The 23,557-nt window shown below is 35.3% G+C and overlaps 2 protein-coding genes across 3 annotated transcripts in view; one reads left to right on the top strand and one right to left on the bottom strand.

The window, feature by feature from the left end:
* FUBP1 (far upstream element (FUSE) binding protein 1) overlaps positions 1-957 on the top strand; it is a gene marked incomplete at its 5' end in the record, with an annotated part of 18,689 nt that extends 17,732 nt beyond the window's left edge. Inside the window, 2 exons of the mRNA XM_010009240.1 lie at positions 46-191; positions 604-957. Coding sequence (XP_010007542.1) covers positions 46-191; positions 604-612 — 155 coding nt within the window. The remainder of the gene's footprint in view (positions 1-45; positions 192-603) is intronic.
* Positions 958-6,190: 5,233 nt separating this feature from the next.
* On the bottom strand, positions 6,191-22,021 carry NEXN (nexilin (F actin binding protein)). 2 transcript variants are annotated; one of them, XM_010009238.1, is made up of 12 exons: positions 21,995-22,021; positions 20,642-20,833; positions 20,422-20,500; positions 20,187-20,335; positions 18,771-18,812; positions 17,501-17,695; positions 17,249-17,422; positions 15,002-15,187; positions 10,321-10,518; positions 8,764-8,985; positions 7,566-7,751; positions 6,191-7,123 (listed from the first exon to the last, which is right to left on the bottom strand). In XM_010009238.1, the coding sequence occupies exons 1-12, from the start codon at positions 22,019-22,021 to the stop codon at positions 6,752-6,754; spliced, it is 2,022 nt and encodes a 673-aa protein (XP_010007540.1). In that variant the 3' UTR covers positions 6,191-6,751. The 2 variants fall into 2 exon arrangements, with proteins under 2 accessions (XP_010007540.1, XP_010007541.1); XM_010009239.1 differs by lacking the exon at positions 20,642-20,833.
* Positions 22,022-23,557: the final 1,536 nt, after the last annotated feature.

Below are 23,557 nucleotides of genomic sequence, written 5' to 3'. Positions count from 1 at the left end.
TTTCCTGCTGCAACAACCAAGCTATACAATTTTAATTATTTGTAGGTCAAGCAGTTCCTGCCCCTGCTGGGGCTCCGCCGGGTGGTCAGCCAGATTACAGTGCAGCATGGGCTGAGTACTACAGGCAACAGGCAGCATATTATGCCCAGACAAGTCCACAGGGAATGCCACAACATCCTCCAGCACCACAGGTATAAAGTTTAAGTGGTTTTTTTGGCTGGCTTCTGTTTCAGTGATTATATTTTTTTGCATGTCTCCTGCTTTGTTATCTTTGGAGTATGCATCTTTTTTTCTAGCCAAGTAACTATCAGAATAATTAATAGATTACTTTGTTTACCTGATTACTCAAGTTCTGTATCTATCCATGTGTTTGGTGATTATGTTTTTGGGTTTGGTTTTTTGGTTGTGTTTTTGGTTTTTTGTTTTTTGGTTTTTTTTTTAAAGAAAAACTTTTTCCTCCCAGGGTTTTGAAAACCATGCAAGAAGCCACCACCATTTACATTAACCAGTTTTTCTTTCTTAAAGGCTTCACTCCTGAGTTAGCTCGATTTAAAGGATTTTCTTTAACTTTTTGTGTATCTCTTATGTATCTCTTCTGCACAGGGCCAATAATAAGAAGTGGACAATACAGTATTTGCTTCATTGTGTGGGGGAAAAAACCTTTGTTAAATGTATGGATGCAGACGCCTTGATGAAGATCTTAATTTTGTTTGGTTAAAAAAAAATAGTGTTTTTGAAAATGTACAAAATATCTATCACTACTGATAGGAGGTAATATTTCTGTGTAGAAATGAAAAATGGTTTGTTTTTAGTATTAGTGTAGATGTACACATTCCAGCAAATGTATTTGCAATTATGTGGTCAATGCTTTGTGATATAAATGTACTTTTTCAATGTATACTTTATCACTTTTAAAATGCCTGTTTTGTGCTTTACAATAAATAATATGAAACCTCCTGTGTCGGTAAGTTGGATATGTGGGTATATAAAGAATTATAGGATTGATTTGCAACGCTGAATCAAGGTACCTGTACACAAATGAGATTATTTTTTCTCCCCCCATGAAACTTTGTTGAGTTTAAGAACTTCTTGTTAGCATGTTTTTCCCGTCTTGCAGAATAGTTGTAGGTGGAGGATCTCTCTCATTCATTGTATTTTGCTGTCTAGCACCAGTAATCTTGATACCTTAATTTTCTTTCTATTTGAGTAAAACTGCATGTGTTTAAGACAGTGATTTTTTTGGCATACTTCCATTGCATTAACAGTGAAATTTCCTTTTATACATGACCACTGTTTCAGACCTGTGCAGCTGCTATAACATAATTTTTGTTCTTAATGGAATACTTCAAAACTGTTCCTGTGTAACTATTATATGGATTTTTTCAGACTAGTTATAAAAGTTATTTTAAGTGTAATGTGCTTAAGCCTTCAGTTTAAAGTAGTCCACTTCAAAATTCAGTGTAGAAAAGTCAATGTGGTATGCATAGTAGTTACAAAAATTGCATCTGTCCTTAAAACGCTGTTTTGTTTGAGTGATGGGGAGTGGTTGAGAACTTCCTGCAGAGCAGATAACTTCTGTTTTTGTAAATACTCAAGCATTTGAATCAACTGAATATTTTTTATATATACTTGAAACTTCTTATTGCTCTAATGCTCATACTAAAAATCTGATTCTCTTGAAATCCTATGTTTGCTCTTTGCATATTTATTGGCTCTTTGCATATATTAGACTACATGCAATACAGTCTGTCTTGCCATTGTCTGTTGAAGTGCAGGTTTGATCCAGCCAGTATAGAACTAGCTCTATAGGGGTGAGGAGGACTGTGCTGTGTATCATCCTTGATTGTTCCTTCAAGGAGCATTGCACTGTAAGTACATCAGAATGACAAATTGATGAACTGCAACAGTATCTTTTTGTCAATGTTCCACATAATGAAAATGCCATACTTGTGTGACTATTATGTTGGAATACAGTGCTGATATCTTAGGAAACCATAATTGCTTCTTAATTCAGAAACATAGGTTTGCGTATATATATGCACATACACATAATATGAGCTTTGTTGGGTAAGTATTCCTGAACCGTTCAGCAATAGCTAAAGAAAATCGTGTTTCTTTTTATCTGAGTAACAGTTTTTTTTATTAGTACTCCTGAGACAGCTGTATTGTTCAGTGTTTTAAAGTATGCATATCGTAACATTGAAGTCTTTGGAACCAGTTGTTAGACAGAAGTTGTCTTTGCCTTCAGATAGTTTGCAGATACATATAGTGATGTAGGTATGTTTTAAATAATTCTATAACTGTTAAATTGCTTTATCTTTTGGAACACCATATTGTTGCTTTGAGAATAATTTCTTTTAGGGTGGCTGCACAGAAGTTAAGGCTTGAAAACTGAAGTAGTTTATTCAAGTAATTAGCAATGTATGTATTGTGCTGTAGAAATAGAAGGAATTCTTTTTATCCGTTTTAAAATTAGGAATTATTCTGGTAGCTTAAAAAAGGCTAGGACAGCATTTGATATCTTTAGTGTAGGTTATGAAGTTTAATAGTTCAGATATTTTGCATGGTATTTTGTAGATAACCTTATAGATTGGTGCATTTATTATGTACTAAACTGAGCAGAATTAAATTCACTGGATTCTTTTATCATTCACAAAATGGAGGCTGTTGATTTTGATTCATTTAAGGTATAAAATCTTTATTAATTGCAAACAGTGCAATTATTTATACTTCACAGTGCCTTCCCAGACCTTCCACCTTAGGTTCTGCTGCAAAAAAGCAACAGGTAAGCACAACCTAAGGAAGTATATAAATTAATATATATCAGTACATTAATGTTGTCCCTGTGAGATCTTTGTGGTTGTGTATTGAAAAGCAGTCTGCTGCTTCCCCAAATGCATTGTTACTCATGGTTCCATTTCAGTGGAAAGTCTTAAGTTTTTAAACAACTGTTTATATTTCTAGGTAAATATGTATTTTTTTTCTTTATTTTTTTTTAAGACAAGATTAGTGGATTGCAGTAATTAAACTTGATCAGAATAAGTAATTTCTGTTATTTTTCCTCAAATAGGTAATTGTTGCAATTAAAGAATCAAAACCTTTAAAATATGCAGGAATTGCTTTGGTTAGAAACGTCAACAGCCTTCACAAATGTTTTTTATAGTAGGGCACTGTACCCACTTAAACCCGTGAGACCTAAATATGAAGAATATCGCATCTTGTTGTTATCACTGAACTCGATAACTTGTCTTAACAGTTATAGTGTGTTAGTGGAATTTTTAGATAACTTAGTTTGCTTATTCATCCTTGACATGGTAGGAAAACAGATTCTGGAGTTTCAGAGATTAGTATGTTTTAAATGAAAAAGCATGTGCACCAATTAAATGTTAACAGCAAATAATATTTTATCTATATAGCAGTCAGTGTATCCTGTTTCTTGATACTTTAACTGAATTGCTGTATATTTTGATAGTTTAAAATGTTTGTATGTCTTATAGATGGTCTGGTACAGGTTTTTGGTTTGGGTTTTGTTGGGGTTTTTTGGTTGTTTGGGGTTGGTTTTGGTTTTTTTTAGTTTAATGTAAAGCAGCATCTATTTGGGTTTTTTTGTTGATTATTCTATTTCTGAAATGTGCTGCTCTTGCAAAAGTCCTGCTTATCTGTACATCAAAGAAAAATATTCAAAAATACTGCCTTCATTTTCACACACAGTGCTGAAGATGCTGCAAGCACCAAATCATAGCTCATAGAATCAGGTCCTGAGATAGTTACTACCAGTAAAGAGGAATCCTTTGAGTGTATGCCATTGGTGAGCCGATGAGCATGGACCGTAGAAGGGCTCCATGTAGAAGGTAAAATTGGCAAAAACATAACAGATTTGAAATGTATCCCATACATAATGGTGTAGGGTATAATTTTTGTTCTGATCACTTTTCATTCTTTAAAGTATTATTGTTTGACCATAAATGTTCCATAATCTGTTAAGTTTTTTAAACTGTGATTTAATAATATAAACCATCTATTTTAATTTATATTCTTCTAAACAGCCGAGCTTAGATATATTGAGTTTTTGAACTAAATTAAGTTGTGCTTCAGTTTCTCAAGCCACTTAATATTTCATCTGTAGTTTAATGTGTAACTTCATTTTTGACGTGAGAAAAGGTTAGGTGTGTACCATTTGGATTTTGATACTGTGAATTTAGTGTTGGGGCGAGTCACTTGTTCACTTCCTTTTACATGATACTTTTTTCTTCAACTGTTGTTCTAAAATATCTTGAACAGTCTTTCAATTTTAAATTTAGACAGTGGGAGGAGATAAGAGAAGAAAATGCGAGTTGAATGTTGCTAGTGTGTGGAAAGTGAGATGTTCTTGTGTGTAGCATTTGAGGTGTACTGACTTGCAGCTTTCTCACTGCTGAGCTTACATGGCATGCTGTTCTTGCTAAGCATAGTGCTTATTTTTCAACTTTGTCTCCAAGCTCATGGTTCTTGGGAGAACAGGAACAGATTATTGGAGCTATCCTGATCCAAAAACATGACTGGACTTCCTTAGAAATGTAATTAACTTGTCCAAAAGGTGTCTTTAAATGTTTCCTCCATTCCCTCCCTGCCCTTAAAGAGTCCCGCAGATTTAGAATGTGAAGAGTACAGAAAGTTGAAAAAGGAAAGCATGATGGTAAAAGTGTTTTCATATCACTTTCTGTAGCCCATATTTTAATAGGACATGAAATAAAACGTCAGGTGGATAATCTTCAGTCTAGCTTTATCATAAGTCATATATTTTAAGTTGTCCAGGCAGAGAGGATCATTATTTACTTGCACAACCTCAACCTATCTTCAAGTATTTCATCTTTTTACTAGTGGTGTTTTATGGGATGACAGAAATTGTTTCTCCCCTGTTCTCTTCTAAAGTAATGTTTAAGTTTTTTCCATTGCATGCTAGAAGCTTTTTATTTTGCCTTTTTTTTCTGGAAGAGGGGGGAGGAAGGGAGGACTGGGATTTTCAGAAAGCATACAGTTGACAGGATTCCCTCTTCCCGAGTAATAGCTTATAAAACTCTTATGTATGCACAAATATTTCTCTTGCGTGCATGTGAAATGCCTTTTCGTCCTGAGAAAAGTGTTCTCTGCAGAAACTACCCGTGTGTAAAAAGAAGATTGGCTTTAAAAGGCAACTGTGATGGAAACAGTGTCTTAGGGAGATGCAGCTTGGACTGAGGTAAATTGAATGCTTTACAAAAATGTGGTTTTGAGCTTGCATTGACATTGTATGAAATAAGGGTACACGTTAACTGTATTACGGTTTTTGTATGTTTTTTTTCTCAATAAATGTAAACTGATGGATAATAATAGCAATGTTTTTGTCTTTTTTATGCTCCTATCCCTCCCTTTGTTAGTTTGAGATAACAGTTTCAGAGTAAAGATCTTGGCATTAACTAGTACTTCTGCAAATGAAGAACACCCACATGAAATGAAGTAAAATGTATTTATATGGCTATTAAGATAAATATTTACTCAAAACATCATGCAGCCTATTACCATTTTTTTTCCCCAAGACGTTTCTGAATTTGTAACTTCCGTTGTTGCAGAAGACGAATTTTCAGTAGGTGACTGTACAAAGAGCAGTCAGCAGATTCAACCACAGGAAAATTTCTTTCGGAAACAACTGCATAAATCTAATTTGCTGCAGCTATCTTGTCTTTATGTTAAGGCTTATACACATGTTCTTTAATTTAAAATGTGATTATTGTTCATAAAATTACTCCTGGTGAAGCTGAAAAATTTAGATGGTGTTAGCAGAATGACATTAGTGTTGATGTCAAGAGGTCTTAAAAAGTAAAACAGAACAGTAGCCTTAAGAAGACGATGTTTAGAGATGCAGCAGTTTATTGCATTAAGAAAGAAAAAAAGATTGAGAAGTTAGGCACTTCCTGAAAATAATGTTCTTAAAGCTTGCTTCCCATCAACTTAAAATATGAGCCTGTCATAGCTGTCACCAACTGTTCCTGTATCATTTAAGCAATGAAAAAATTAGCAGTTTTACAAGCAAATGTTGGGACTGTGAAGACTACTACAAGCCTTACTGAGACTGTTTTTAGTTTTGGATTATCAGTGGCATCAACAAGCAAGCCCATTTTAAAGCAAAGTAACCGATGCTCTTTAAAACAAAACAACAAAAGTGAGCAGTTATGTAATCTTTTATTCTTTAAAAATAGTACACTGGAGTTTTTGAAAATCATCAATAAGTATTTCCTTTGGCCAGTTCAATGCTTCTGAGATAAAGAACAGCTTAAATATTCAGTGGTCATGCAAAATATACCAATAGATTTACACTACTACACAAGTTTCCAGATTGTGTATTTAGCTTTATACTATTACACAACAGTTGGTCTTCAAATGTGGGAACACTATTATAATTTGGCTTTTTTCTTTAGTTGATCCTTCATACACTGATTCCTTCTTTTTAGACTTTAATACCAATTTCTGTACTGAGCAAGGAACCTGGACACTCTCACAACTGAAGGTTATTCTTATCTGATGCAGGAATGACAATGCATATCCTTGCTTTCTTTAGTTGGCCCCATCAGAGAAAGAGATGATGCAGTAAGAAAGTTTTGAGGGGAAGAAAGATTCCAGCTAAAGTAGAGCATTAGTAGTCGTCAGCTAGAAAATAAAAGGGTAAGAGAAACAGATAATTAGATTTCATAATAGGAAAGGTGCAAGAAGGATGAGAATGAAGCAGATGAAAATGCTAACTCTTACTTTCGATGGTGAGAATACAAGTGCTAGCAGATGTGCCTCTGTTGTTGACTGCTTTACACATATATTCCCCTTCATCTTCTGGGAAGGTTTCTGGCAAGTAAAGGCAATAGGTTTCTCCTCTTTCAATATACTGATAGTCCTCAGAGTCCTGCAACATTTCTCCCTCAAACCACCATGTAACTTCAGGTTTTGGTTCTCCAGTAATTTTAACTGTAAATCTCACTGGCTCGCCATCAACAACTGATGTGTTTTTCAGTGACTTCTTGAACCAGGGAGCTCCAGATCGAGCTTGATCCTCCTCATCTTCGCAAGTAGAACCATTAATAATGCTTCCCTCCTCCTCTTCTTCCTCTTCTCTTTTCTGTTTTAAAATAAGTTGATTTAGAACATTTAAAGTGGCAAGAGCAGTATCACTGCCAGCGATAACATTTGATTACAGAAAGTAACTGCATTTTAGGAAGGGGAAGTGCCCTACCTATCCTCACTAGATACCGTAATGCACTGAATCTAGATACGGAACAATCGAGGCTGTAGTCTTAGGACAAAATATAAGCATTAAAAATAAAAATCCCATTTTCAGACTATTTAGAGGATACAATGAACTACTCTTGCAGTATTTCTCGTACTTGTCAAGAATACGTGAAAACACCAAAAGCAATTTTACATTATTGCAGCAATTCACAGCAGCTGTTAAAATAGCATAATGTTCCTTTTATACCTCTGGCAATGTTGCCATCAGTGGTAATCAGAAGCTAAGTTAAATGACACTTAGGACTGAGGAAGAGGCACTTTGTAATTTATACCTTCTGTAATGCTGCATCAATTTCTTTTTGTTCAAACTGCATACGTAGTAACTTCTGTTCTTCAATTCTCCTCTGCTCCTCTTCTTCCCTGGCTTTTGCCATTTGCTCAAAACGGGCCTTCATGTTTACTTTATGAGTAAATGGAGCCTCAGATTTCTTGGCTGGTCTCACATCTACCTCATCATCCTTGGGAAGGAGAAATTAAAAAATAGCATTTATTACTTTTTAAATATGTATAATAATAAACAGTTTTGTAGAGCAGTAGTTCTTAACGAAGCCGTGTAGAGTCCTATTTTTCTGAGAGGCTGGTTTGATGTTGGGTTTGAGGTCAAATCTCTTAATACCTTAACCCAAGGATAGAGGAAAATATTATCTTGTGGCAATGGTAAATCCTTAGTGACTTGAGTTTTATGCCATAGTGTTTGGGGAAGCTTCAACACCTAACACAGTTTGACCTTACAGAAAAATCATTACACTGTCAGTCATTAAAAGCTCAAAAATAAAAGGTAGACATTGAGCAGATACTGAAGTGACTGATCACTGGGAATGGGAACCTCAGAATGAGGCTTAGATCAGGCTTGCTGCTGTGAAGTTTTGTGCACTGCCATGTGATGCATCATGAAACCTGACATTAGTGTTCTGGGTCACAGAGCATGGGGTCAATTTATTGCTTAGATTGATAGCTTCATGTCTTGGTTTTCCCCTCTGAAAAATGCCAGAGGTTCCAGTCAGAGGCATAGATAAGTAGGCTTCCTTTTCTGCTTTACCCTGAGAAATGAGTAAAGATTCTAAAACTTGATCTTCAAATGGTATTGTTTAGTTTTCCTGTTTTGGCTTTAATTCATACAGAATTAGAGTTCAGAAGGAGAATCAATTCATGTGATGATTAACAGAGTAATTCTCAAATAAGAATGTTTCAAACCCTCAGGCTGACAGGTTTCAGGTTGTTAAGATGCGGAATTGAGGACTTTGAGCAGAAAACAGATTTTTGCTCGACCAGATGACTGATAATAAACTGGTGCTGTTTCCTTCAGGGATGCTGAGGTGAGACTTCCTCATGCATCCAAATAAGGGAACAGGAAAGAAGGGAGAAAAGAACTTTGGAAATGTAGCAAACTTTGAAAGCACCAGCACTGTCCACTCCTGGATCATTAGTGTGTGAATTAAGTACATCATTAACATACACAATGCAACTTACCTCTTGAAATTTTTCAGCTTCTCTTTCTCTTATTTCTTCATCCATTGCCCTTCTCTTGGCTCGCTCTTCTTCAATCTTCTTCTGTATTTCTTCTTGAGACAACTGTCCTATTTTTTCAAATTTGCTTTTTAAGTTCTTTGCCTGAATAGAACCACTTCTTTTTAGCTTTATTAATTCTTCATACTCTTTGCTTAGCTCGAAAGTTTCACATTCTTCTTCCAGCTGTTCAGAAATTGCAGAATGTTTAAGATGGAAAATGCCATAGATAATTTTACTACCTGTTTTCCCCACAGATAGGTGTAACTTAATACATTTGAACAGTTCTCTTAGTTACTTAAAATCAGCAGAGACATTTTCTCTGTATCTTTTTTTTTCTTTGCTATTCTCTAGACTAGATACAGGTTTTACAATATCTTGCTTAAATGAACCCTTTGTTCAAAATTACTGTCAATAAGCCACCTTTCAGACTCAGAAAACCAGACACCTAGCAATACAAAGAACTTAGTTATCCTCGATCAAGAATTTACTTCTCTGGCTTGCTTGCAATATGATATGAAGTAACTTTCTAAAATACAGCTAATTTGTTACAAAAATACTGTTTTTTTGTTTTTTTTTTTTTTAATTCAGTAAAAGCAAATGAAGTTTCAGGATGTTGTGGCTGGAAAAGAAATGGCAGTTCTGAATCTTGTAGTCAAAGCCTGTCTGAAGCTGATACTGTTGCTATTTTACTTCCTCTTTTTATAACCTCTGACTGACAGTAAAGATGTATATGCATTTTAGTTAGAGGACCCTGTCTGTCTTTCTTCTTCCCCAGCATGTAATATGAAATTTACTTGAGAACTTTAAGTGAATAAAGGCTCCAGTATAAACTGGAGCCTTTAATTACTCGCTAGCTTAGCTTAGCAAAAATGTAGTCCTCTAACATTCAAAAGAGAATAATAAAGAATCGCCACCCACAACCAAATCAAATTGGAGCGTAGAAGTTCATGAATGTGGTGTTTTAAACATTTGGTATGCAAAGCAAATTTCGTGTGATTTTTAAGATCCAACTGTGACAGTCTTCAAACCCCTTGATACACTGACTAGAAATAAGTTGAGGCCACTGTCATTCTTTCCTAATTAGTTAACACAGCATTCCTTGAGGAAAAGGAAGAATTTTGCTCTTTCTTACTTTCAGTTTTCTGTTTTCATTTAGGAACTAGATGTTTCTGCTCTCCTGTTATTGTCAATATTACATAATTGCTTTAGTAATGGTGTACAATTTTCAGAAGTGACTGTAAAATAACATTACAAGTTTGAAATTGTGTTTTTACTTTTAGGGTGGCAAGGGATAAAAGCATTTTCCTGGTAGATTAGTGATAAAATTATTTTTAAAACACTGTATAAATATGTTTTTCTGGGTTTCATGCTTTTAATGTAATGCTGAAAGTATTGGTTTAAAAATGCTTCTAAAAGAATTCTGTTACATTCGTAAACTTTGAGATTTTAATAATTAACTGAAATTACCTATTTTACTTTTATTCAGAATATGCATAATATATCCTTTGATATACAAACCTCTCCCATTTCTTGTCTTAACTGTTGAAATTCTTGCTTCTCCATTTCCAACTTTTGCCTACGCTCTTCTTCTGTGCGTCTCTTTTCTTCTTCCATTTTTTGTCTCAGCAACTCCTCAAAATTAATTTCCAGTTTACCAGGTACAAGAGATTCTTGAGAAAATGTTTTAAACAATTCTGGCGATTCATCATCCAGCACCTGCTGGAAATTGAGGGCATTAATGATTCCTGTGATGAAATCACAGCAGTGCTCAGACACTCTAGTGCATAAAGATAACTAAGTATTTTGCCACATCTGCCACAGCACACTAAGATGCAATGTGGATATTCCTCTTAATGTTTTGGGAGGGAGTGTGTTTGGGGGGATTGTATTTGACTTTAGCTTTATTATTACAATGCTGAACTTTTATAATGAGGATGAAGGTGATTATTAAAAAACAGTCTTTTTTGCAAGGTGATGACAGGATGTCTCCTAAATGCAGCTTTGGGACCTGAAATAATTCATTCCCTTTTATTTCCTAGACAATCATTACACAAAATGTGTTGTGTTTCAGTGTCATTACTCTTAACACTGAAGTATGTGTATCTGTAATCTTTTCCTAAGCAAACTGAATTAAATTCCTGTTCTGAAGCAATACTGGTATTCCCAGGAAGCAGAACTGAACAGAATTTTCTACAGGAAACTCTTCTTGTGCACAAACTGATTATACAAAGTTACGTTGCGAGTTCATTGGTTCATACAACCCAACAGCAAGGGTTTCCTCCTTTCTCTGTCCTTTTTCAGGAAGGGCTAGGTCATTGTGCATGGTCATTCATGAGCAGTTCACTTATTTTGTAGCTAATTCATAAGATGGTAGAGCCGAATTTCACTACTTCCAAAAGCAGGAAGTGTAAGAACAAGTATTTTATCAGACTGAACTTGTTGAAGCAGTTTTACCAAAACAGGAAACTGTATGCTACAAAAATGGCCAGAGAGCATGACAGTCCCTTGAGTTTAAGCAGTAAAGTTTTAAATAATTTTTTTATAAAACCTATATAAACATATGTTTGTGCATGTAACTACATAAATTTATTAACAGAGATGGACTCAACAGAAATATTATGTAGATAAATGCGAGGTTTTCAATTTACTGTGTTCATCTCACATTCTTCAATGCAAAGCTGTGGGGTTGCTTTTTTCTGCTTTTTCGAGAACTAGGTAATTTGTTGTCTGGGGCTCTGCCGTCTTTCTAATTTGCTGTCCCTGGAAAGAAAAATTGGGTTGCATTAGTCTTGCATTTGCTCTAACTAAATAGCTAGTTATAAGGTGTTGGGATGGAGCTTCCAGGACCAAGTCCAAGGAGGAGTGTAAACCCCCAAATATACGTTGGGAAATGTAAATAATAGTGGTGAGGCACTGGAACAGGTTGTCCAGAGAAGCTGTGCATGCTCCATGCATGAAAATGTTCAAGGCCAGGTTGGACGGGGCTTTGAGCAACCTGGTCTGGTGGAAGGTTTCCCTGCCCATGGCAGGGGGGTTGGAACTAGATCATGTTTAAGGTCCTTCCAACCCAAACCATTCTATGACTCTCTGAAGTCAGATACTGATCTAGAACTGTGTGGTGATGTGGCTTTTGGCGCTATTTAATCAGTGCATGTTTGAAAAGCCTTGTTGCAAATATGGAAGAGCCCAATGTTCCTTAAACTGTAGGTATTCCCAACAGTAATCATCAGTCAAATGCTAGAAAGAATTAAAGGAGCAAAACTTTCATTTGAGAAGGTGTTTTGACTAACTTCATAAAGAAACAGAAACTTTTTTTTTTTTTTTAAGATTCTTTGGCACTCTCTTTTTGCTTTATTGCTACTTACTGCCATTGTAACTTAACACCTTTCACTGCTCTTTGTGCCGTCTCAGTTTGTATGTCTGTCTTGACCTATTTTGCCCATATCCTTTTTATTTTTTACAGCTCTTTATCTATTTTTTTCCTCGATCCCATTCAAATACTGCTGCTATTCATAATAGATGTCCTTTGGATTTTCCCTCTGAGTAAGCTTACAGTTGGACTTCAGCCTCACCATTCCTTCCATTCTTCATTTGTTTTGCATAATATGAGCAGATTTGTTGCAACTGCTTTATGGAGAAGTGGAGTCAAGAAAACAAGGCCGTTAACTATTTCCTTTAATGAAAACAGTGCATAGCCCCATAGTTTTTAGAGGCTAATCACAGCTAAATTAGCAAAGAAATGTAAAAGTCTCTTGTTATGATGCATTAGTTCGTATGCTCATCACTTCAAGAAGATATGGAACCTAAGTGCGTAGGAGAAGCATTAATTCAGAATTTACCAATGCATGTATGTGTAAGCGTTAACAAGTTGTGCATGCGAGCAAACACTAGCAGCTGTCTGCTTTGTATTTTTGAATCACTGAGTTACAAAAAGGCAGCAACCCAACTTATTCCTGGTTAAAAAAAAAAAAGAGGAAAAAATTCAGCTGAATTGTGTGATGTACAAACTCCTTGTGGTTGGTTCAGTAAATATTTTAGCTGTATTTTGTGAAGTGGGAACAGATGGTAGTGAGAAACAGTCCTGTACCAACCACAGTTTGCAGCAGTCAACAAATTTTAAGTGGGAAACAGTGACTGGTAGAAAAAAGTATCTTTTTATCTGTGCTAAGACAGGTTCTTTATGCAAGCTCTAATAGAAAGACACTGCAAGGGGTGAAAGATGAATGCTTCAGTCTGAAAGTGATTACCTTGGTGGTGGGAAGCATGGAAGTTTGAATGCAGAACAAGTAAAGATGGCCCAGGGAGATCTTTCCAAAAGGAGGTGATGGTTGTGTTTTCCATCAACAATATTACTACTTCTGTGTGTGTACACTTTCAAAACTAAAGTGAATCAACATGAAAAAGGTTCTAAAATAACGGCTTAATTTAAATGCTTATATAAAAATTGTGTGAGGTTTTATTATGTCTGAAAGAGATGACTAATATGTTAAAATGTTTAAAAGAACATCTGCATTTGTGTACTACACATTGTGTAGCTGTGGAATATAGGGAAAGCATGGTCTTGTATTTTGTGTTATAAGCAATAGGAAATGTGTATATTCAGGATGCTAATTAAGAGAAAACTTCAAACCTATTAACTGAAAATACATTTTCAGTTAATTTCTGAGATTACTGAATGTTTTCACTGTCTGCAGTGATAGTGCAATCATAGGCTCTGTGCTGCATCTAATGGGTTAAACCCTGTTTAATCAGTGAGATTTTTCTTGCCTGGATGCTTGAGCTTAGGTTCTTGCTACATGGAGGCAGATTCTCAAGAAAGCAGGAAAAAAGCCAGAGGATGGCACATACTTTCTTTGCTTTTCTTTAGTTGGCTGCTGGCTTTTCATAATGTAATATAATGGCAAAAGTCCAGTACCACTCATTTATTTTCTGGTGGCTTTAGTTTCAATTTTCTGTCTTCTGAGGTATGGACATACCACCATTTTCCCTAATTGCTTACCAGTACAATATCAAATATAAATGTACGTGGTAGTTTCTCCAGATAGCCTTTCAGCATCTAAGTCTTGTCTTTGGCCCAATTTTCAGGCAGAGGGAGCACTGCTAGCAGTATTAGTAATCATACAAAGTTTTAATTTGTCTCACAAGCATTGCTTTGCATGATGAAGAAAATTTTATTAGTTACACAGCTGGTCTTTCCCAATAAAACCACAGAGGGGCATGTAGGAAGACACTGCCAGATGACTGGGTTATTCCACAGTTCTGTATGGTGGGTCTTGCCCTTCCTTTTGAAACAAATACTTAGGTTTAGGTTGGATTTGTGTAATTTAATCCTGTGTTTCTTAACAACCACCAGTAAGTAACTGGCTTCTATCCAAAGGCCTTCTGAAACTTGGAGTTGTTGGAATAAGCATGAAGAATACAGTGAAAAGCTCCATGCTAGTTATTTTTTATAAATAATCTTCCCACTTCTGAAATTGGGCATCTTTCTCTGCTTTGGGTAGTGTCAGTATCTCAATCCTAGATCCCTGAAAACTTTTCTTCAATGTAATCTTAACCCAAATTTTAGAAGTCATCGCATATCACAGAAATCTAAATGTGTCTAAGGAAGTTCCATATTACAAATTGTTCTAACCTTAAATGCCACAAGTTATGCTTTTTGTTTCTCTTAATAAGCAGTAAAAATACCAGTGAGCTGATTTCAGCCATCTTAATTTTTCCTTCCTAAAGGGCCACAGGTGAATAGAAAATTTGTACTTACAGTGGGCATTTCTCTAGTATGCCATTAATTAGCATTTAGCTAGTAAGAACTGAGGTTGCTACCCTATAAAGGTAGGGAGATGATAAACTTGGAGAAGTAAGAGGAATTGCTCTTCCCCCCAAAAAAACAAACCCTACCTGTGAAAACATTCTGCTTTCTAAATTTGTTGCATCTAGCATAATAATACTCATTGGACACAATATCTGATACTGACTAAATTATTGAATCCTTTCTAGGCTTGCTGTGAGGAAGGATTTTTCTGTGATTTTTGGTAAATTATCTTGATCAGTTTACCCCACTACCTTGTAGTAAGTACTGCGGTAAACTAATTACTGAAGAAGTTAAGCATGCATTCTTAACTGTAGTTAGAGCTTTTCCCCAGAGCTGCTTTACGGTTACTTAGGTAAAAACTAAACTATATCCTAAACAGAAATGCCATACCATGTTCTTCCTTGCTTCAGCAAATGCTCTTTTTTCTTCTTCAATGCGTCGTCTTGCATCTTCTTCTGCTTTCCTCTTTTCCTCTTCTCTCCTCTGTCTTTCTATCTCCTCAAAACTGAGTCTGAGTTTACTAGGACGGAATTCTTTAATGGAATTTTCAGATTCTTCATCATCACCTTCGTTTATCTTCAGAGAAGAGGGAGAGGAATAAATAGAAAGGACTTTACCCAAACATAAAAATATTCTTTATAGTAAATAGATACTTCATTAATTCCTTTCTGATCTTTCATAATTATATTTTATTCCTGGGGAGAAAAAGTGTATCGAGAGTGTGGTTCCTATGAGAAATATTTTAATCTTCGTTTTAGCCATGGGAAGGAGAAAAGAAACGTATTTTCATAACCTATACGTAGCTTCAGTAATTTCTAAAAATCTGTTGAGTGTGTAATTCAAAGTATAATGTGTTATAACGAAAAGGCTGAACAACTAAGTATGTATTTTACGGTCTCGGGTATGGATCATTTACTTTAAATCACTCCCTATTCACTTTCTTTACATCTCTTTCATAGACCTTTATGCTGTCAAGTCGTTTTGTTTGCATATAAATTGTTTTCACCAATGCAGTTACCAGTTAAAAAAAAATGCTGTAGAGTTTTATAGCAAAACTAAATCAATTAACACTTTGCTATTACTACAAACTGAGATTTTTCTTTCTTTTCTTTTTAGACATTTAATCATCACTGAAGAAAGGGAACTGAGATACTCTGATCTCTTCACTATTGCTTGTCTCCAGTAACACTCATCTGCAGAGGAAAGCCTGTGGTTTGCAAACTGCAATCAAGAACAAAAGACTGAACCATCTTCAGAAGACATCTTGGATTTCTTTTGGAGTACAGAAGTTGTAAATTATATTACTCACTAATAAATGCAGATATGGTGAGAGACATGAACAAAACTTCAGTTAGAACAGCTAGTGACTTTATTAAGTTCTCTCTCCTTCATTTTCTTCCCTGATCTTCTTCACCAGTGTCCCCTGCCCAACCCCAAATAAAAAGAGAAAAGTGCATTATTGACATCATGTCGAGGTTATTGGTGTGGAACAGTTAAACGATTTACCGGAGGTGGCGGGTGGAAGAGTAAACTTCAATTTAGGTATCTGTGTAAACCTAGAACTCCCTCTATTTGGACCAGTTGGGAATTCCACAGTTTCAGCTTTCTCGAGGTTCTGTGGTTTGGGGGTTTTTTTTTTCTTTTTTTTTGAGAATATAAATGTCTTGAATTTTTTTGAAATATAGTCAATATAGTGTTCTTGAGCTGTTTATCCAAGAATGTTCAGTCATAGTTATTATACTCTGTTTAAGTTTGCAAATTTGTAGAAATAATAGTTTCAAAGATTTAATGAAAGATTAAAATCTCATTTCTCATTTGTCTTCTCTGTGACTTAACAAAGTCATAATGATCATAATTGTACAGGGGAAAGATATTTAAATACAGAGCTTTAAAAATACTTTTGGAGTACAGTGAAGTGAAGAAATACAGAACAAACTACCTGGTATATCTTGTGTTAAGGCTAAGTGTATAACTCTTAATATGATCAAAGAACTATAGCGAGGTCTGTTTATAATTGATCTAAAATAAGTGTGGTTTATGATAAGGAACACATACAGAGACAGTTTTGCAAATAATACAAAATAATGAGCTACATTTCGGAGAATTTGGGGCTTAATCTAGTAATTTCTAGTACATTGTTGTTTATGTGAATACATACAAGAGAGCTGACTGTCTTTTTTACCTTGCTTCATAACAGCAAAGTTGTAATGGATGTGTTTATCATAAATACGGGAATAAGAAACAGTGTTCTGTTACTGCAGAATGTCTTCATAAAAAACTGGTTACTGACACATCTGAAGCACTAGTTCTGAAGAAAACAGACAACTAATTATTTTCTTGAGGACTTACTACTTGAGGTAATATAAAGTGTAGATATAACACCTGCTAAGATTGCTGGCAGATTTAAAACTCATTAATTTCCTGGATTTACTAAAAGAATGTTTTAAGTGTTACGTCAGTGTGGATAATGAGTTAGCTAAGGTCAAAAATACATCTTTCAAAAACTGATTTTCAGACTTTTAACAACCAGCAATATACTAAAGAGTAAGAAAAAAGCAGAGTCAGATACAGGAAAGAATGTAAAAGCATATCCTAATGTGAAAATTCTGTTACAATATGAACAAAACATGCATTTACCATTCGCTGCCTAGCTTCTTCAAAGGCACGTCTTTCCTCTTCTAAACGCTGTCTTGCTTCTTCCTCTGCTTGCCGCCTTTGATTTTCCTGTCTTTGTCTTTCAAGTTCTTCAAATGTCACTTTCAGCTTACCAGGAGACAGAGACTCTGGAGTTTTGTTGTCTTCATTTTCACCCTGTGTAAGGAAAATAACATTGTTACGTTTTAAATAATAGATAATTATTTCTTAGATATTTTTAGATGAGTGGTTTACCATGACAAATGAAAGGCACTTGGTTTCCTTAAGAGATGGGGTTTGTTCGTCATATTTTAGCTTCATTTCTTCATCCTGTCTCTCTGTCTGTTCTGCTCTCTCCTTTCCTGTGTTCTCAAAGTTTATTTTCATCTTCCCAGGTGTTTTGGTGGGTTTTACAGGCACTACTGTAACTAGTAGCGAATCATCCCCTTCCTGTCCAAAAAGATATTTATTTAATTTTCATAAAGTTGACTTCAGCCTTATTTCTTACTGAAACTGTTGTTTTCACCTGTGCGCACCATAGCTTCCAAAAGAATTAGTTGTATTGAGTGTTAACCACAAGAATAAACCCATTTGCCTGTAGCAGTCGCTAGTTTCCTTGAAATACCTGAAAAGCATCAAGACTGAATTACATTTTAAACATAACTGCTGGCAAACTCTACGTATTTTCAGTAACCACATTCATGGTTTGGAGAAGAACAGGTGGAATTTTGAATACATCACAATTGCGATGCCACACTATAGCCACACTCTACTTCCAGTCTTACATTAACTGTGTAAAGGACACACTGCGGCTGGAATAAGTTTGTAGTTCTAGAGGCCAGTAAGTAATTTGTCAGGCAGAGTAATTTTTTTGAATGATATTGCTGCTTCAAAGTTATTTTCACACCATGTACTTTATCCTTCTCTGCCCCCCAAAATACCATGATTACCAGGGATACTGTCAAATAAATTAAAATGAATGTTTTAGATTTCTTTTTCTTCCCCAAAGCTGTAGTAGGAATGTGATTTTCTTGTGTTAGTGAAAGACAGTAGGACATTTGTACCTAGCTTTTTCAAATAAAACATTTACTTACAAGAATTAAAATCCAAATACATATAGTAAATTAGTCAATTAAGAAAAGAAGTTAACTGAGGTGTTCAAGCATCTGTTTATTGACAGGATCCTCTTTTACTTTCAAGTTTAAGGCAAAGAGCTTTTAAGATGGTACTTTCCAAAGCCAGAGGACTTGGAGTATCACTACCAGTATACCTCAAATCCCTCTGGTAGCTTTGAATATATTTGTAAGTTTTAACTAACCACAGAGTATTCACAGTGCAGACTCTATTTCAAACTTAAATAAATCGACTTCAAGTACAAACACAATTCCATATACTTTAAAAATGTGTTAGCTTCTTGGTTGGATTTCAGTTAGGTATTTGTGCGCCATTTTCCCAGCCCAAATTACAATAATAACACAAAGTGAATAAAAACGTAGGTGAACATTTCTTAAAAAAATCTGATTACCTCAGCTGCTGATTCAGTTCCCGTATTGTTAAAGTCATCAATCTATTAAATGAGAATTTCATATGATTACATTACTTTGGCTCTTTGCCTTAGATTTGCAAACACAGAACTGGAAATTCTTTTTGTAGCAGTGATACATATGTAGCACTTCTTAAATTCATGGAGATGATCATGATTGAACCTTTGTTGGAACACTTCAGATAGGTTAGCTTGTTGAGGAAGAGGAACATAAAACATCACACAGAAAGTAAGCTAAAGCATTCTTAACTCTTCAGTGATGAACTGAGAAGAGTACTTTCCATGTCCATTCTTCATTTAAGCATCCCAGAATTGCGTAAGAAGGGAAAAAAAGCTAAAGCAAGCTCATTGATTATTTCTGATCCAAGTCATGCTGTCATCCCCTCAACTCCTGCAAAAAGCCTACCGCTGTCTTTGCTTCATATGCTGCCTTTGTATGTTAGTGTCTAAAACTAACACACTTTCTAAAATTCTACATCATACGTACTTCTGCCTTCCAGACTAATTAAATATATGCTAGAGATATTTCCAGTTAAAAGTACAGTTTTAAGAATGTTAAAAGTCTTAGCAGAAAATACTATCCAAGTCCTTCTTGGAAACTGACTCTTCCTGTAAGACTCACTCTTTTCTTAAAACAAAACCAAAGCCAAATTAAGAACTGCTGTCTTTTGGTTAAATAAAAATCCGCTTATGGTTCTACTCTATGATTTAGATGCTCACTCACAGCAGAATTTGCGGCACTGAAGAAAACTTGCAAAAGGAATTAAATATGATACTCCAATGAAAAATTCTACGAAAGGCAAAATTTGCTTTCTTGGCATTAACAAAAGTTGGAGTCTGTTCATATATATATATATATATATATGCAGTAAAATTTCACAAAGTGGCAAAGGAGTAAAACATGATCTGGATCTTAATGATTTATGATTTGTACTGCATTAGTACCTTCTCCTTTCTGCCTGCCAGTAGCATTTTCTTATTTCTTATTGCTTGCCTTAGTTCATCTGTCACTGAACTGTACTTACTAATGTATAAGCAAAATTTGTCTAAGGACTGGTAAAATATAAGAAACATTTTCAAATTAGTTTAGAAGACTCTATAAGCTCTTGTATGCCTATGACACCAAAATTTGTGCCTGAATCACATTCCTATCAGGTTTCTGCCTGCCTGGTTTCATCTGTAACTCAGATTTAACACTTTTTAAAAAACAGTTACTGTAAAGAAGTGAAAATGAAGAGTCACTGAACATTATCCCCCACTTCCATCCCACTGAGCATCTCCCGTGTGAATCACTACTATCAGAAACCTTAAGATCAGATCTTTCTGATCAAGACAACTTTTTTTCTTGTGTTGAGTGTTTACAGTTATGTCCTGACTATTGTGAGCAAGTGACCATACCTCCTGGGCCTTTTTTGCTAATTCTCTTTGAATTTTTCTTTTCTCAATCATATCTTGTTCAATTCTGCGCTTTCTTTCTTCTTCCATTCTTTTTCTTTCTTCTTCTTGCCTTTGCTTCTCCATTTCTGCAAACTTGCCTTTAACAGTTCCTGTGAATATGAAACGCACAGTTCAATAGTTACATCTAATACTTAGCTAGTGAATTACGTGGCCTTTAAAGCCAGGTCTCTCTTACCTATCAGCTTTGGAACATAGCCTTTTTCAATTTTAGATTTTGTGTCATCATCTTCATCAGATCCAAGCAGTTCCTTCATCTAGTTGACAAAACACAGAAAGTAAACTGTCTTTAGACCTTAAATACAATTCTGATATTATTGTCTTAAAATAATGTGAAAATATTTTTACATACAATATTGAATACTGAAACAAAACAAAATATTTGCAAAGAAAATAACCTCCTGCTTTCTCCTGTTCCATTCTCTCTCTCTAATATATTGTTCTTTTCTTCTTTGCTTTTCATCTCTAGATCTCCTTTGATTTCTTTCTTCCCTTGCTTTCTGCATAGCTTCAAATTTATCCTTTACATCCCCCTTGTGAAGCTTGGGCACATAGGACTTTTGGACGGGTTTAGATGAAGAAAGCAGAATCTTGGTGAAGATAAAGAAGAAATGAAGATAAGAAAAAGAAAGATGAAACAGATGGACAGAAATATTCTGATAGATTGGATTAGGAAGAATGTAAAAACAAAAAACAGAAGTGCATTTGGAATTATGAACTTTGTGCCACTAGCTGTCATCAGTTAAGCATCATTGTATTCATTCATAAACAGTAATTAATACTGAAATGCCCAAAACAACATTTAGCCTTGTATTAAATTTAGGCTGTAAATAACGGTAATGAATAGCTATATAACTAAGTATATGAACTTCGAATATGTACATTTTTAGTTACCATGTATCTGAATCTGTACTCAGATATAGATTTATACTGCTGATTTTGATCATAAGCAGTCATCAAAGAGGCTCTCTACCCCTGACATTTAACACTGGTATAAAGACATAAACATATGGTACAGTATGTATGGTTTCTTCTGCAGCACTTCAACAGCCATATGTTTTTTAAATAAATAGTATTATTTGTTAATTAAAAATTTCCAACACATTATATACTTTTTTTTTAAATATTTAGAGAAACTTGGAAATCCATCAATTTTATGTTGTAAAGCGCCAAGATCAGTGGACTTGCAGGACTCTGATACTGAGACAGCTAATGGACGCGTCTTTGCCAATGCTTATGCTGCATATGTCCAAACAGAAGAAGGTCAGTAAGCAAAGTTCCCACTTTTCAGGACTACTATGAATTTTTCTCTCTTTTTACTGTAATGATTCCAGGAATGTTCTCAATATAGTGGTGCTGAAAAAACTGACCGAAGACATTCCATATTTCATATTTTCCACCTAAACCAATAGGTTTTGTTCCTGTTGCTCAGTAGCCTAATATTTACAATTCAGAATTACATGTGAATGTTACCCAGAATTTCCCCCCAGCATTTAAAGTTTCTTAATATTTTGTTACCTTTATTTTGCTTTTGTCCTTCATGTTTTTTTTTAATAACATTAAAAACGTATTTCACAAATTCCATCAAATCAGTTTCATTAAACTACATTCAAGTGCCCTTCCATTATCTTAACAGCAATACCAGCAGATTTCCAATATAACTGTCTTTTACAATTGTTTGTAATTATTCTTCTTGCAAGCATAGCTGTAAATTACCACATTACTTCGATTACTTTAAAATTGGTACATACCTCAGTTTTCTGTGCAATGTCATTCATGGCTACTGTATTGTGTTCTGCACCTGGTTTGTTTAAGATTGCTTTCAGTTTCTACCTGAAAGAAACAGTTGAAGTTATACTCCTTTCTTTTCCTTTTAAATGATACTTTAACCATCTTCCAGTAAATAAGTTTGCATAGGCTGAAACCGATGTATCACAATTTCATTTGGTCCTTTGAGGCTTCTGGAGACATGAATAGGTTCTAAGTGTGCAACAGTAATTAAAAGAACAAGCTTATGATTCTCTATGCATGCTATATATCTTAGCTATTGGGTTTTAATTTCCTTTTATTTTTTTTTTTTTAATAAAGGAGACTTTGAGCCAAGCTCTGGCTGCCCTGGCTGGTGTGTTGCAAAACTCTTTCTCAGTGCTCATGCTAGCAGAAAGGAATGTGCTCTGCACCTCCACCGCTCCACTCCAGTTTGATGTGTGAGCCAGTGAGCTCGGGTTCCAATAAGTTTGCAGACTGCTCAGGCCAAAACTCCATGGCCTCCTGGAGATGCTGCTTTGCCTTTATACAGCTGGCAGGAGGAAAGATGGCCCATGGCTGGGGGAACCTACCTGGATGTCAGAGGTGCAGCTGGATCTCCCACCTGGGTGAATGCTCTTGCTTGAGTCCCAGCCAGGCTGGCACCTCTCTTCACCCGATATGGGAATACAAAATAATGCTTTCCTTTCTCCTAGGGGTACTCTAGGAAAAACTAGTGCTAAAAACTACAAAATGAGTTAGGTAAGCCACATACGTACCTTAGAGAAAGAATTTATATCATTTAATTATGGGCTGGAAATGGCACTGCATTTTTAAAGAGAAAAGTGTTACAGATTTTAAATTACGCTGTATTTCCTGGGATCCCAACAGAAAGGCACTTCAAGTTCAGGGCAAGCGTTTTGCCTCCCCCCATTTTTTTTTTAGATTATGAGAGATTGTGGGGTGAAGGAAATCATAGCTGTCATTGTACTGCACCAATGCCCTGAGTCCCAGACAAGCCTAAAAAGTCACTGTGCCAAACATGGTACAAACAAACAAACTGAAGGACTCAAAGCAAAATGACTAGAAAAGTAGCTTACTACAGGAAGGAAGTTCTCACTTGTGGTTTAGAGGAACTGAAGTCAGGGCATCTTATGATATGGAAAGTTAAGTTCTTAATAGTTCTTAGCCATTACGTTCTCTAACTCTCAGGAACAAACATCATAAGCGTTGTAATTTTTATGTGGTGTTAAAAATGTTTTTCCAAATGAAAGGAGTAGCAACATATTAAATGGGAGCATTTAGCTATCGATCCCTGCCCTGGTTTATAAATTTCAAACTCTTCCAGAACATTTCTGTTGAAGCTGAATTTGAAAACACTTGGATGTTCCTTTTCAACAAATGAGTATGGAAAGTCATTCCCCCCAAATCACAGTTGACAAATACCTCATTTCTAGACTGATAGCAATTCAAGACACTACAGTTCATCACTTACGAACACATGAACATAAAATTGCTACATGTTAGTTCCTATTTAGACTGTTTCAGATTAGCAATAACACATTAAA

Source organism: Nestor notabilis, unplaced genomic scaffold, assembly GCF_000696875.1.
Source record: "Nestor notabilis isolate BGI_N333 unplaced genomic scaffold, ASM69687v1 scaffold28212, whole genome shotgun sequence".
Classification (NCBI taxonomy): Eukaryota; Metazoa; Chordata; class Aves; order Psittaciformes; family Psittacidae; genus Nestor; species Nestor notabilis.
The sequence above is the reverse complement of the archived record's forward strand: the minus strand, read 5'-3'. Positions and strand labels throughout refer to the sequence as shown.